This window comes from Sapajus apella, unplaced genomic scaffold (genome assembly GCF_009761245.1).
Source record: "Sapajus apella isolate SASKATOON/1434 unplaced genomic scaffold, GSC_monkey_1.0 scaffold81, whole genome shotgun sequence".
Taxonomy (NCBI): domain Eukaryota; kingdom Metazoa; phylum Chordata; class Mammalia; order Primates; family Cebidae; genus Sapajus; species Sapajus apella.
In genome coordinates this window covers 9,140,692-9,155,919 of record NW_022437021.1, presented here as the reverse complement: position 1 = coordinate 9,155,919, position 15,228 = coordinate 9,140,692, and the positions used below count along the sequence as shown (strand labels likewise).

Here is a 15,228-nt window from a genome sequence, read left to right as displayed (position 1 = left end):
AGAAGTATGTGCCATACATACAATAAACAAATATGATGAGCTACTATAATGAAGACTAATACTTTTTGGGAAATATGGGCAAAGGGCATCAACAGGCAAAACATAAATGAACAAACAGCATATGAAATAAATGTGCATTTTTATTACTAATAAAAAACAAGTTAAAATATCAAAAATATATTGCTCTTTGCTTGTTATATGGAAAAACAGCAAAAAAGAATGATAGTCCCTAGAGTGAGCAAGAGTGTAAGAAAACTTAGATGTACTGTTAGTAGGATGCAAACTGGTAAAACATCTCTAAAAAAGTATTGTGGTTAAAATTATGCATTTTTAAATTCAGAATACATTTTCTGAATCCCAAATGAAAGCCTGAGCCAGAATTATCTAGATACTATGTTTCATGAGTGATACAGTTGGTCAATGTGTAAAATCCTTCTTGATTCTTAAGAACCCTGTGTACAATGTGGGAGTTTTGTGTTTAAGCCTTATCTGGAGTTACTTTCTCAAAAAGGCAGTGAAACATGTTAGATAAAAATCAGTAGGTTTGGGGCCAGTCATGGTGGCTCATGCCTGTAATCCCCACAATTTGGGTGGCCAAGAAGGGAAGATTGCTTGAGGCCAGGAGTTCATGAGCAATCTGGGCAACATAGTGAGACCTTGTCTCAATAAAAAAAATTTTTTTTTTTTTTTTTTTGAGACGGAGTTTCGCTCTTGTTACCCAGGCTGGAGTGCAATGGCACGATCTCGGCTCACTGCAACCTCCGCTTCCTGGGTTCAGGCAATTCTCCTGCCTCAGCCTCCTGAGTAGCTGGGATTACAGGCACGCACCACCATGCCCAGCTAATGTTTTGTATTTTTAGTAGAGACGGGGTTTCACCATGTTGACCAGGATGGTCTGGATCTCTTGACCTCGTGATCCACCCGCCTCGGCCTCCCAAAGTGCTGGGATTACAGGCGTGAGCCACCGCGCCCGGCCAAAAATTTAAAAAAAAATAAAAAAAATAGGCAGCTATGGTGGTGCATGCCTGTAGTCCCAGCTACTCAGGAGGTTGAGCCCCTGAGTATCCCTTGAGCCCAGGAGTTCAAGACCGAGGTAAGCCATGATAACCCACTGTACTCCTGCTTGGGCCACAGAGTAAGACCTTGCCTTTAAAATAATAAATTTAAAAAATAATACATTTCCATCTAATAGATTTAGATTTCAATCCTGGCTCTGCCATTTACTGTGTGGCTTTCTATATGTTACTGAATGTGTCCAAGTCTCTGTTTTCTTATTTGTAAATGGGAGAATATAAAAAAACTTATTTTGGGGAATGGCTCATTCCCTAAAATATCCTTGTATGATAAAAATCCATACAGTGTCTGGAGTCTATAATTTCTGGTTTGTTAACAACCCTCTCCATGATTAAAAAAAAAAATTTAAAGAAAAGTATCCTCTGAACTGAGGATCGGTATTTGCCCTCCTCAAAGAGACTATAAGATCAAATTGACCATGTTTCAATCAGCCTTTACCCAAAGACTTTTTGTAAAGAACAATTTGTGAGACCTGTCAAGGTACTCTTCATCAATTGTCTATCAGAGCCTATAATATCCGCCTCACCATCCACACCCCATTAACCAGCATGCTTTGTGCTTCCTTGCCCTTGACCCTGTCTGTACTCCCTTCCATGATGCTCTCTGGAACTTTTGCTCTGTGACCAATACTACCTTGCATTCTCCAATTCTTTGGTCTTTCCACTTCCTCTTGTCAATGGAAACCCATATCTCTCCTGAGTGTTCTGCTTCTCTTTTCTTACTCTCAAATAGTCTTTTTGTTTTAAAGTAATTTTGATCCATTTTCTTCATGCTCACTTCTGATCGTTTTTTCTCTTTCTTGCATTACTAACCTTTCCCTCTCAGTAGATTCATTGCATCCGCTTTAAAATATGCTCAAGTCACTTCTATGAAAAATAATGACACAACAGCAATAAAGCACCAACATCCTTCTACTCAGTATTCCCCCATACCACACTCTTTTTTTCTCGCCCTTCATAACCTTTTAAGACTGTGATACTCACTTCCCACTGACTTTTTTATTCACTGGTATTTGGCTTTCATCTTCATTGTGCCACTGAAACAGTGCTGTTTGATCCGCAGGAGTACTTTATAGAGGAAATTAGCTCTTTGGCTCTGATTGAGTTTTAAAAATGTTTTCTCAGTCTCATTTACTTTTGATTTTGCTTATGATGATACTTAGATTGTGGATTTGAAAAAATTTGTATCTATCCATTTGTGTTTCATAAGCATGATGATTGAGGTTTCACATACACGTGAGATGTGCCTCACTCAATTCTTGTTATGTGTCAGCATATTACCCATCTGACGTCAAAGTAAAATAAAAATGGAAAATTACATCTTCAATTTTTCTAGTTTCTTCTGTACAGATGCTGGGTTTATGGCAATATTTTAAAAGTCCACTTCTCTGAGACTAGAATAAACTAAGGTTTGGCAATCTCTCTGTTTTGTAGCACTATATATTTACATTTTATAGTATTTTATATTTGAGGACATTTTATGTGTTGCACTTGTAATATTGTCTGTTTTGATTAGGAGAAAGAGGTTGGGAAAATGGTGGGTGGGTACGTTCTGCCCATTTGGTTCTACAGAATTCCTGTAAGTTTATTTAGGCATCTACTCTTTTCATAATTTTTATTGTGAATCCTTATAAAATCTCTGAATAACCTTTGTGCAATGCTTAAATAAATAAAATTAATTGAAATAGGTGCCAAAAGAAGTCCAAAAAGTAATATGGAACTCATGGAGCTCTATAATAGTATTATGCTCTGTAATGAATAAATTGATCGATAATATCCAGATTAGTAATATAGAGGGAGAAAGAGCCCAGGACAAACTGCTCAGGATAAGTGAGAAAAGCCTTATCAAATAAGGCCCCCATGTGGCAGTGTACTGACACGCTGTACATGAGAAAAAAATCACAAAAAATACGCTTGTTTATGCCAAAGTCTTGGTAAGCAAGTACCAGTATGTCAACTAAATCCCCCTAAGAGTAACATTTGAAAAGTAACATTATTACCTCATCATTTAAGATGGAGTTTTACCAAGTCTTCAGTCATAGTTCATAGTGCAAATAACATGAAAATGTGTGGAGGCTAGGAAGCCAATTTTTGAGGACAGTAACATCTCACTTTTCTCTTTCTGTCATGACCACTCACTTTTATCTTCTTGATAAATGCTTCAGAGGCATGCGTGTTTTCTCCCTCACTCATGACACACCCAAGCACGGGTCTTTAGAAATTTTCTTGATAACCTTAATGGCCTTCCACTCTTTTCCTTCTGCAATTTTATCTGTGGTTAAACAATAACAACATCAATTTGAGTAGTATTTGTCACTGCCAGTGCAAATATTTTGCTGAGATGGCATGTATAGCCAGTGCATCTTTTTCCTGATGGCTACTTTTGAATCCAAATTGTTGGTCTAGCAAGAAGAGACAAGTTAAGTTGTAGCTCCCAGAAGACTCTTTATAAGCCTCAGAGTCACAGGAGAGCAGACAAGTGATGTTCTGGAACAGGTGTGCTAACTATTCACAAACATCCATATATGGAAGACTCCCCTGCTTTTATTAATGTGAAAGATAAAGTTTGAAGTCTGACTAAATTGTTTTCTTAAAATTTTAATGTGTGAATATTTATCATAGCACATTAGTTAAGGCAGACATTTTTCAACACACACACACACACACACACACACACACACACACACACGTTTGGTTTTTTGAGACAGTCTTGCCCTCTCGCCCAGGCTGCAGTGCAAAGGTGCAATCTCGGCTCACTGCAACCTCTGCCTCCCAGGTTCAAACGATTCTCCTCTCTCAGCCTCCCAAGTAGCTGGGAGTTAACATTCCCACTAATTTCTGTATTTTTAATAGAGAAAAGTTTTCCCTATGTTGGTCAGGCTGGTCTCGAACTCCTGACCTTGTGATCCATCTGCTTCGGCCTCCCAGTGCTGGGATTGCAGGCGTGAGCCACTGCGCCGGACCCATTTATTTTTATTCTGCTACATAGAATAGTAGTAGAATAAAATTAGACATGGTAGCTGAAAAGGATGAGTCTTTATTTTAAATAGATTTTTAAACTTTAAAAAACTCAGAAATTACGACTTTACAGCTTTATTACACAAACGTGTGTTTTAAAAACATTCCAGAGTAACAGTACCTCCTGTATTACTAGAGACAATACATAAGAAAAATAGAGACAACCACACAAAATTATATATTCCATAACATTCTTTGACAAAAACTTCAAAACCAGAGGTGGAAGTTATATGGATTTTGCAGCCACTGAAGCCGTGAAATTCAGTAAAAATTATTCCAAATGTGACATCAAATTAAATTCTAGGAACATTTATTGAGAACCTGTTCTGTGCACAGCACTGTGCTAGGTTCCACAGGAGAGTACGTGTCATTTAGGATTGCACTCTAAAATCTGGCCATATTGGTGCAAAGGGAGGTAAACAGCAGGCTCAGGTGGGTGTCAGAGGACCTGGGCCAAAGTCGGAACCCTCCTGCAGGTAAAGCCGAGTGTGGTGAGAAGCTCTAGGAAGGGGGGCGCTTCTGAATACGCGCATGGAGGAGGGCGCTCCAAGACTCCCTGAGGGAGCAGCCCGGCTGGTCGCTCCCGGGCTTACCGTTCCTAGACCCGGACTCCGATTCCGGGATCAAGGCCCAGGATGCCAGAAGACTCTACACTGGCACCGCGCTCCTCCTTTGCGGGCGGTCAGTCCCGGGTGCGGGTTTGGGCTGCGCTGGAGGGTGAGGTGGAAGCCACATGGTGTGGAGGGGCAAGAAATCTCGCCATCAGACGCTCCAAGAAGGATATTCTACAAGCAATTTTCCCCTTCGGGCCATTGTGTTGCTCTTATCAGCCCCTGGAAAGGCGTCAGGACAAAAGGACCCCTCCTCCCTCCTTAGCAGTCAGGCCCAGGGTCTGGTGCGGGAGCGGGCGCGCTACTTTATAGGCAGCCACGGAAATAGGTATCAGCTGTTAAAGCTTGGCTCCAGGTTAAGAGTGGAAATCGGCCCCGGGCGCTCCGAGGCACGGCATCCCACAATCCCAGCGGCTAGCCGGCGTGGCTACTGGCGGCAGCTAGCGGGCTGCGAGAGCGAGCCCGGCATCTTGACAGCTGCCCACGCGTCGGGGCGGGGCTTGAGCCACTTGCTTTAAAAGGTCCGCGCGGCCGGCCCCGCCCCTCTGGCACCGCGATTGGCTCCAGCGGAGGTAGCGTCGATTTGATAGGCGCAGGGAGGGCGGGGCTGCGCACCCGAGGCCCGGGGCCTCGCCGTTGCCGCCCCGGCTTGGGCACGAGTGGCTGCGGATTGTGGGTGGTTGGGCGTGAGGGGCCGACGGGCTTGCGCGCGCGCCGTCTGCCGAGGTCCCTCGGGAAGTGGGAGAGCGCCCGACGCCGACCCGCACGCGCAGCCCGGCAGCCGGCGGCGCGCTGAGGGCGGAGGTGGTGCGTTTGTGTGTGTGCGTTTGTGTGTGTGTGGAGGTCGGGTGCCAAGAGCGAGCCGTCAGCCCCCGGGTGTGAGTCCCCGCTGTCTTCCACACCCTTCCTTCCTCCCGGCTCCTTCCCTACATCCTTCCCGCGCCCCCACGGTCGCGGACTGAGCTAGAGCCCCCTTAAGCAGGTGTGGGGGGCGTGCGGGGTGGCAAGAGACAAAGGGGGCACGGGAGTAAGCCCGCCATGGCCTCCCGAAGCTTGGGGGGCCTGAGCGTGAGCCGCGGCGGTGGCGGCGGAGGCGGCAAGAAAAGCCTGAGCGCCCGCAATGCTGCGGTGGAGAGGAGGAACCTGATCACCGTGTGCAGGTACTGCAGCGCAGGGCGAGCGGAACCGGCCGCCGGCTGGCGCTGAGATCTCTGGGCTTGCGCGCGGGTCCCTGGGGGTCCCGGGCATAACGGGCTGCCGCCCAGTGCCCCAGCCTATGCTGCGCCAGCCAAGTCTTGTGAGCTCGCAGCTCCCTGGACAGGGGCCCGGGTCTGGACACCGCCGCAGCCCTGGACTTTGTGTCAGTTCCAGTGCTGGAGGTACTAGAGGGTAGAGCTTGGGGCGGGGCTGGGGGTGGATTTGTTTTGAATGTGCAATCTGTCAGAGTGAAAGAAGAGGGCAGGGAAGGAGAGCTCTTTCATTTAATACCCATTCAGCTGTCAGCCAGCTTTTGATAAAGTGGTAGTTACTGAATTGTTTACTGTGTTGCCCCCAAATCAGAGTGCATTTCTTTGTTTTGGCTTGTTTATATTATCTTCACTCATTACATTTCACACATGTTAGTTGAGTGCCTACTATATGCCAGCCATTGTGTGTGTGAGCGTATGTGTACAATCCACTTTTCAGCTACAGTGCTAGTGCTGGTTCTGCAGTTGTTGTTAAGAGTGGGACTGTAGAGATACCTAGGCTTTATGTCAATGATTTATTCTAAGGCTTGCCTTTCCTTAATGTTTTATGACTGTAAATGTAATATTTCCTTACTCCAGAAAATATAAAAACATTAAAAGAATAATTACTATTGGGCCGGCGAGGTGGCTCACGCCTGTAATCCCAGCACTTTGGGAGGCCGAGAAGGGGTTCGAGACCAGCCGGGCCAACATAGTCAAACCTCATCTCTACTAAAAATACAAAAAAATTAGAGGGGCGTGGTGGCGGATGCCTCCCAGCTACTCGGGAGGCTGAGGCAGAAGAATCGCTTGAACCCGGGAGGCTGAGGCAGAAGAATCGCTTGAACCCAGGAGGCAGAGGTTGCAGTGAGCCAAGATTGAGCCATTGCACTCCAGCCTGGGCAACAGTGTGAGACTCCATCTAAAAAAAATTACTATTTGAAATAAACATAGTATTCAGATATAACTGGTTTTTAACATGCTGATATATTTTCATTAAGTCATCTGAGTATTAAGAAAAATTGAAACCCTAAGCATCCATTTCTTAGGAACTTCTATGAACCATTAAGTTGTTTTAAAATTACTGTGTTCCATCAGACTCCTAATCATCACCTAGGGTTAATCCTCTTAAGAATCAGATGATGATGAAACAGTTTCTTCCTTTGCAATTTGTCTGTATTTTTCCGTTATTTTTATTGTGTAAAAATGTGTTTAGCATCTTAAGTGGAAAACAGATATTTATTCTAGGACTTAAATGCAACAACTCACAGTGACTTTTTTTTTTTAAACTTGGATTATTATAAATGTTTATCTAGCAGGAAGACCTCCTTCATTGACTGTGTGATAGTATATGTGTATGTAATTATTATGGCATTTTGAGTTGTAAATGGTAAAATAATATGGCATCTATTTAATTTGCCATTTGTGCTGTCTAGGATGTAATCTTTTAAGATAAATAGGCTGTTAAGTTTTTAAGAAATAGGTGAATATTTTTAAAGTAGGTAAATGGAACAATAAGCAAGGCTGATTTTCTTAACCATAATACACAGACATTAAAAATTGCTTTAAAAATAAGAACAGTTTCAATGTATACAGTGCTTCTTGGGGGCTAGCATAGTTAATAAAAGCTCTATCAGGGTTAAACATCATGAGGGTAGTTATTCTATCTGCTTTTTGCTTAGTCTTTTTTTTTTTTTCCATCAAATTCTCGGTAAAACATCTGATACTCAAAAATATTTATTGAATGCATAAATTCATTGATTTTATGTACTGTTTTATTTGCTTCTCCATTTTTGTCTTGGCTGACTTTAAATCATGTAATGATCATTTGTGCCCTGATCAGAGACAGTTGAAAAGAAAAGGATTTATATTTCAATCTTATTTAAATTAAATTTTAAATTATCTTTGAGAAAGTTTAGTAACATCACACTGATTTCTGGGACAGTTCTATGAGTTATATTTTCATTATCACAAAATTGTTACTTTCTACTGTGAATGAGTATGTGCTAACTTTACAGTTTACACATAGATTTAGTATAATAGCTAAAATAAATTGCAGTTTCTACCCTGGATTTCATTTTGTATAGTTATTTATATGGATGATAGTAAGTCTGTTCTTCATATCCAAATAAATTGTTGATGGTGCATGTAAATTATCCATGTGTAGCAATGGGGTCTATGTGATAGGCTTTGTCTGAATGACTTTTACATTTTATAATAAAGTCACTATAGGCTATTTGTACATTTTAAGTAGCTCCATGACAAATTTAGAAAAATAAATAAAGCAACATTTATACATTTATTGCTAGTTTACTTTCCAGAGTCACTAAACCCTGGGTATTTTACTCATGTCTCTTATGAGTTCTTTTTTTATTTTTGTATCTCAAATCACAGATTATTTGATATTTAAGTTGGAAAGAAGTTGGCTTGGTGGAAATATAACTGGGTTCTAAGTTGACTTTATCATTAACTAGTGTGCTCTTTTACAAGCCATGCAACCTTTCCATTTGCTCATTTTTGTTGTCTGTAAAATATTGGACTAGATCATTGCTAACCTTCACTTATAGGCCTAAAATTAATAATGGCCTCCAAGCAAAATATGTTTATATTTAGTTTTAAATTTTTCCAAATTTGAGCAGGGTAATATTGATAAGATAAACATTTATAATAGCTAAATTGGGTATGTACATTTTTCCCTATAAACAAAAACATTTTGAACTGTGCCTTTCATTTTATAAATCTCTGCTGATGTTCTGGAAAAATTGAACCATTTACAAAACAACAACAACAACAACACGTCACCAGCATATATCATTCTAGTGTATCTACTTATACTTACACAGTAACGTTTTTCCTTACCCCTCAAACAGTTTATGTGTATTCTCAGTTTAGGTTTAAAGTCTTATTATATAAGTACACAATTCTTTAGGTTTAAATGCTCATTCAAGTGCAATATGTAGTTTTGAACTTTGAAAATGGGTTGTTTAGATAGGTAAAACAGTCAGGTAAAGAGCTGAATTGAATTTTGGCTCATTGTGATTATATATGTGTATGTAATTATTTCATCGTTTTTTTCAGTGAACATTTACATGTTGTAGACTAAAAACATTTGCATGATCCTTATTTCATCAGATAAGTACTGTCTTATCATATTTTTTATAGATTTTGGTAGTAGGTCATTTGAGGACTCAATCTTATACACTCAACTTCAAAATATTCATATACTTGACTTTGGCTTTGAGAACCAAATAGTATTTTTCCTGTATATTCTCTGTCTTTTAGAGCTTCAAAAAATTAAGCTGTTAAACTTAACAACAAATTTCAGAGTTTTTTAACTTGCATAATCAGATGTTAGTCATTTTTTTTTCTGTCTTTTATAAGCTTCATGGTTTACAGAAAACTTTATATATTCCTTTGATTTTAGTTTTGTTGGCAGAGAATTAAAATCTAAATTCTCTTTCTATGCCTTAATGTCTTATGAGCAAATTATTAAAATATACACATTAAAAATATACACATATAAACATTTCAGAACAACACCTATCAAACTTTTGTGCCAGTACTTTAAGAGAAACTTCCCATGCAAAGTCATAATTTTCCTGTTTTGTGTCTAGGAAGGACTAATAAGAGGGATGTAAGGAGTCATGTGATAAGCAAGGTAGAGATAAATGATGATTTCACAATTCAGGTATTTTTAATAGCATATGCATAGTCTTAGTTTTCTATAGGTCATGATATTATTTCAGAACTCATATTATTTCAAATTACATGAGAACCTCAGTTTTCAGTCAGGGAATTAGAAGCTTATATTTTCTATGTAACTCATATGTGAGTTAAGCTTAAAATCCTTCCATCAACTGTAATGCTTTACTCAGCATTTATTTTGTAATGCAGGTTTTGTATAACTGAAATTTATTATTTAAGTGTGCAAATTTGATCCACAACACAGATTTACAATATTTTGCATGAATTGCTTTTAAAAAAGATTACATGTCTCTCTGCCTTCTTGAAAAAGACTATGCATAGAATAATGTAATCCTTATTGATGACTTTATTCTGAATCTGCCTCTATGAATATGCCCACTGTGCAGTGGTTGCCCTAGGAGACTCTTGTGGCATGTAAAGCTTTCAGTTAAATGGCCCCAGAAGATTATGTGTTTGAAGTTCTTTGAGCTTTTGCATTCTTCTGTTTCTTCCTACCAACTTATTTCTTAAACTCTTTCTATTTCTAGCATTTTTTCTTTGTACTTTCCATTCTGACTTGCAGATTATAATTGGTTGTGAGCTAGGAAAGCATATAACTAAACTTATCAAATGTTTATTTTAAAAAAAAAAAAAAAGCACCCAGAGGCCTGAGTTAAGTTAGTGAGCTTTAGGACCCTGAATTTCTTAACATTCTGGTTGCTAACTAATCAGAAAAACTGTCTATTCTATGCTTGAACTTTGTGGGAGAAATGCAGATATGTGAAATATTATTGAATACTAAAGACAATATAATCTGTCTTAGCCTGTTTTGTGTTGCTATAAAGGCATACCTGAGGCTGAGTAGTTTATAAAGAGAAGAGGTTTATTTAGCTCATGGTTCTGTAGGTTATACAAGAACCATGCCCTCATATCTGCTGGGCTTCTGGTGAGGGCTTTTGTCCTGCATCAAAACATGGTGGAGAGAGTCAAAGGGGAAGCAGGCAGATGTGAAGAGGAACCAAACCCAAGGGGCATTCTCGTTTTATAACAATCTACTCTTCTAGGAACTGATTCATTCTCCCTTGAGACCAATCCAGTCTTGCTAGAGTGAGAACTGGCTCACTAGTGGGAGATCAGCACTAAGCCATTCATGAGGTATCCATCCCATGATTACCTAAACACTTCCCACTAGGCTAGGCACCACCTCCCAACACCACCACATTGGGGATCAAATTTCAGCATGTCTTTTGGTGGGGGCAAGCCAACCATATACAAACCACAGCATAATCTTTTAAAGAGCTTTAAATCTATTGGCTGGGCGCAGTGGCTCACGTCTGTAATCCTAGCACTTTGGGAGGCCAATGCAGGCGGATCACCTGAGGTCAGGAGTTTGAGACCAGCCTGGCCAACATGGTGACACCCCATCTCTGCTAAAAATATAAAAATTAGCTGGGTTGGTGGCGGACACCTGTAATTCCAGCAGCTCGGGAGGCTGAAGCAGGAGAATTGCTTGAACCTGGGGGCTGGAAGTTGCAGTGGGCCAAGATCATGCCACTTCACTCCAGCCTGGGCAAAAGAGTGAGACTCCATCTCAAGAAAAAAGAACTTTAAATCTAGTGATTCACTTTTGTTATTACTGTTTGCTTGAGTATACCTCAAAACACTATTTATACTTTGGCTATAGTGATTATAATATTTTTGGCAAAAGCTCTTTTAGTCATTTTATATGTGGTAGAACTTTGGGTTTGAATTCAAATTAGTTATATACCTTAGAAGCAGGTTCAGTATTATTAAATATTTCTAAGGATTTTTCTTGCCCTAATCAGTAGATGTTCACAATGGAAGTAGGATGATCCTCTTTTCAACTACTAGTTCTAGAGTAGACATTTCAGCATTCACAAAAGGTCATTATCTCTTCCCCCAACCCAACTGCGTTCATATTAATAAACAACAGAGACTAGTTATCCCCTAGTCCTTTACTAGGGAGTATTTATTTTAACTTTGCTGCTGCTGCTGCTTGATAATTGTCAAAATTTCAGTTGAGAGGTGATATTCAAGGGGGAATGTTTGCAGCTTACCCACTCTTCTATTCCCTCTTACAGGTTTATAAAATATATCCCTGGGTCAGTCCAAGGCATCAGGGAGTATTGGGTATGTAGACTGCGTTGCTCCATACTCTTCTGTCCCCAATTGCTTTTAACCAGTTGTATATTGGAAAGATTCCATCAGTCTGCATTGAAGGCCATCATGAGAAGCAGCTACAGAGGGTCTTGAAGTTATTGTCAAGGAGATTATTATGTCAAGAGGGGCTTCTTTTTCTGTGAAGACTTCTGTGAGAAATCTCTGTCTTTAGTGCCAACGGATTTTTTGTATTTTTAAACATTTGATTTATTTGTATCTAATGAACATAAATGAATGTATAACTGACAACCGTATCTTTTTCCCATGCATCTGTTAGAAGTCTTAGTGTCAAGTCTGAGGTCAAAATGTACGAGATATGTAGAACATAATGATCATGCTTTTAGCCTTATTTCTAGCTCTACTATGCCACTATACTTTTAATAAAAATTTTATTGACTTATACTTTCCATACAGAAAAGCACACATAGAGTGAGTATGCAGCTCAATTAATTTTTTGTGGTAGGGCACAATGTTGTAGCTAGCACCCAGGTCAAGAGAAAGAACTGTTCAAATATCAAGACCTCCTCCTGTTTTCTTGTAGTTAATACCAGTATTAAGGGAAACTATACTCCTGGTTTTTAGCATCATTGTTTAGTTTTGCCTTTTTAAATATTTTAAATGAATGGAATAATACAGTATGTCCTTTTTTGTGTTTAGCTTATTTGTTCAACATCATGTTTGTTAGGTTCATCTTTTTTGTTTAATGTTACTGTAGTGTGTTCATTTTCATTGCTGTATCTTAGTCCATTGAATGAATATACCACAGTTTTCTCATTCTGTCACTGATTGACATTGGAGTTGTTTCTATTTTTTGGCTACTACTAATTTAATTCATAGATACTTATGTTGGTGACAATGTATACATTTTTCTGTCAGGTCATTAGCTTGGAGTGGAATTGCTGAGTCATATAGCATGCATGCAGATATTCAGCTTCAGTAGATACAAAAGTTTTCAAAAGGAGTTGTACTAACACTCATACTAGTGAGCAGTGTGTGTAGGAGTTCCAGTTGTTCTATATCTTCACTAATGCTTGAAATTTTCTTTCATTTTAGCCACTCTTGTATGTTTGTTGGGGTGTCATATGGCTTTAGTTTGCATTTCCTTGATGTCTAATGAAGTCAAGCACTTCCCCATAAGTCTGTAGGCCATTTGGAGATTTTATTTTGTGAACTGTCAATTCAAGTCACTTAACAACTGGAGTCTTTGCTTTTTGTTTGTTTTTTGGATGTGTAGTTCTTTGTACCTTCTGTGTGGGAATCTTTTGTTGGATATATGTAATGCAAATGTCTTCCATTTGGTGGCTTTATTTTCCACTTGGTGGTATGTTTTGATGAACAGAAATTTCTGGTTATAAAATGGTCCGTAAATTTCCTTCATGGTTAATGCTTTTTGTAATGGGCTTAAGAAGCCAGCCTACTCCAAAGTAATGAAAATATTCTTTTTTCTTCTAAAACTTTGTTGTTTTATTTTTACATTTATATCAATAAGCCATCTGTAGTTTATTTTTATTTATGGTGTGAAGAATAGGGTTCAAGATTAAATATTGATTTTCTTAAATATTGATTTAAGAAAAATCAACTGACCTAGAACCATTTATTGGAAAGATCATTGTATTAGTCCCTTCTCATGCTGCTTTAAGGACATACCCAAGACTGAAGGAAAGAGGTTTAATTGACTCACAGTTCCACAGGGGTGGAGAGGCCTCAGGAAACTTACAATCATGGTGTAAGGGGAAGCAAACATGTCCTTCTTCATGAGGTGTCAGGAGAGAGAAGATTGAGAACATGAGAACAAAGTGAAGGAAGAAGCCCCTTATATAACCATCTGTTCTTGTCAGAACTTACTTACTACCATGAGAATAGCATGGGGGAAACCATCTCCATGATTTACCTTACCTCCCATCAGCTCCCTCTCACAATTTGTGGGGATTATAGGAACTACAATTGAAGATGAGATTTGGGTGGGGACAGAGCCAAACTACATCAACCATACTTTCTCCACTACCCTAATGTACTACGCTTATCTTAGGTGACTGATCATTGGTGGTTTGTTTCTAGAATTTCTTTTCTCCAGTAGTCTATTTGTCTATCCTGAGCTAATATTGTACTGACTTAATAACTATAACTTTATCTTGATGTTTAGTAATATAAGCTTTCTAGCTTTATTTTTCAAAATTATCTTGGCTATTCTTGGCCTTTTGCAAACTAAATTTTAAAATCAACTTGTCAATTTCTCCTAAAATTTTTTTCTGGGATTTTTATTAAGCTTGCACTGATACTATAAATCAGTTTCAGGAAAGCTATCTTTATTAAGATTTATATGCAACCCATGAGCATATATATTTCTTGATATATTTAAATGTTTTGGAATTTTTCTCAATAATATAGTTTTGCATATATAGGTATTATGCATCTCTTATTAGATTTGTTCTTGCATATTTGATATATTTTTATATTGTAACTGAAATAATTCAAAACTTTTCATGTTCTTGTAGTTGTTGGTATATAAACTTGACGTTTTAAAACACTGGTCTTATATCTGGCAGTCTTACCAGATTCCTTTATTAATTCTAACAGATTTTTTGAAGTTAAAACATTTTTTTCTGAGTGCACAGTCATGTCGTCTGCTTATTTTATGTCTTCCTTTTTCGATCTTTATGGCTTTTCTTTCTTGTCTTACTGTACTGGCTAGGGCCACTAATGGAGTGTCACAGAAAACGTTCAAAATTTCATTATTAAGTAGGATGTTTGGAGTAGGTTTTTCTTAGTTTCCTTCTATTTCTAAATTGCCGAGAATTTTTATCATAAATGGATACTGATAATTGTATTACTAAATGGTTTTTGTCTTTCAAGATAAACATGATTTTTCCCTTTTATTGTTTTTGTAGTGAATTTTATTAACTTTTGCATGTTAAACCACTCGAATAAAAAAGCAATCAGTTGTGATGTATTATATTTTTGACATATCTTTGCATTCAGGGAGTTAATATTTTGTTTGGGATTTTTGCATATTTGCTCATGGTGGAGATTGCTATGTAATTGTCCTTTCTTATAGTGTTCTTGTCTGGTTTTGTCATTAAGGTTATCTGGCTTTATAAAACAAGTTGGGAAGTCGTTTTTTTTTGTTTGTTTGTTTTTTTCCTCTGTTCTGTAGAACAGTTTGTGTAAGATTGATATTATTTCTTTCTTAAACATTTGGAAGAATCCACCAGGGAAGCAATATGAACCACAAATTGTCTTTGTGGGAAATCATTTGGTGACAGATTCAATTAATTTAATAAATACTGAACAATTCAGATTTCCTGTGTCTTCTGGTATCAGTTTCAGGAGGTTTTTCAAGGAATATACCTATTTCATTTATATTGTTAAATTTACAGGTTTAAGAAAAACCTACTTTTCATAATATCCTCTTAATGTCTTTTTACTGTTTGAAAG

General features: G+C 38.5%; 1 protein-coding gene and 1 non-coding gene across 7 annotated transcripts in view; both read left to right on the top strand.

The window, feature by feature from the left end:
- The first annotated feature begins 2,263 nt into the window (after positions 1–2,263).
- LOC116533375 lies at positions 2,264–2,364 on the top strand. Its single transcript, XR_004261260.1, has one exon. It is a non-coding gene; the product is annotated as a small nucleolar RNA U13 (small nucleolar RNA).
- Positions 2,365–5,311: 2,947 nt separating this feature from the next.
- Positions 5,312–15,228, top strand: part of RUNDC3B (RUN domain containing 3B) — a 174,835-nt gene continuing 164,918 nt past the window's right edge. For all 6 annotated transcript variants that reach the window (XM_032253023.1, XM_032253021.1, XM_032253020.1 and 3 more), the window contains exon 1: positions 5,312–5,862. In XM_032253023.1, coding sequence (XP_032108914.1) covers positions 5,741–5,862 — 122 coding nt within the window. In that variant the 5' untranslated portion in view covers positions 5,312–5,740. The remainder of the gene's footprint in view (positions 5,863–15,228) is intronic.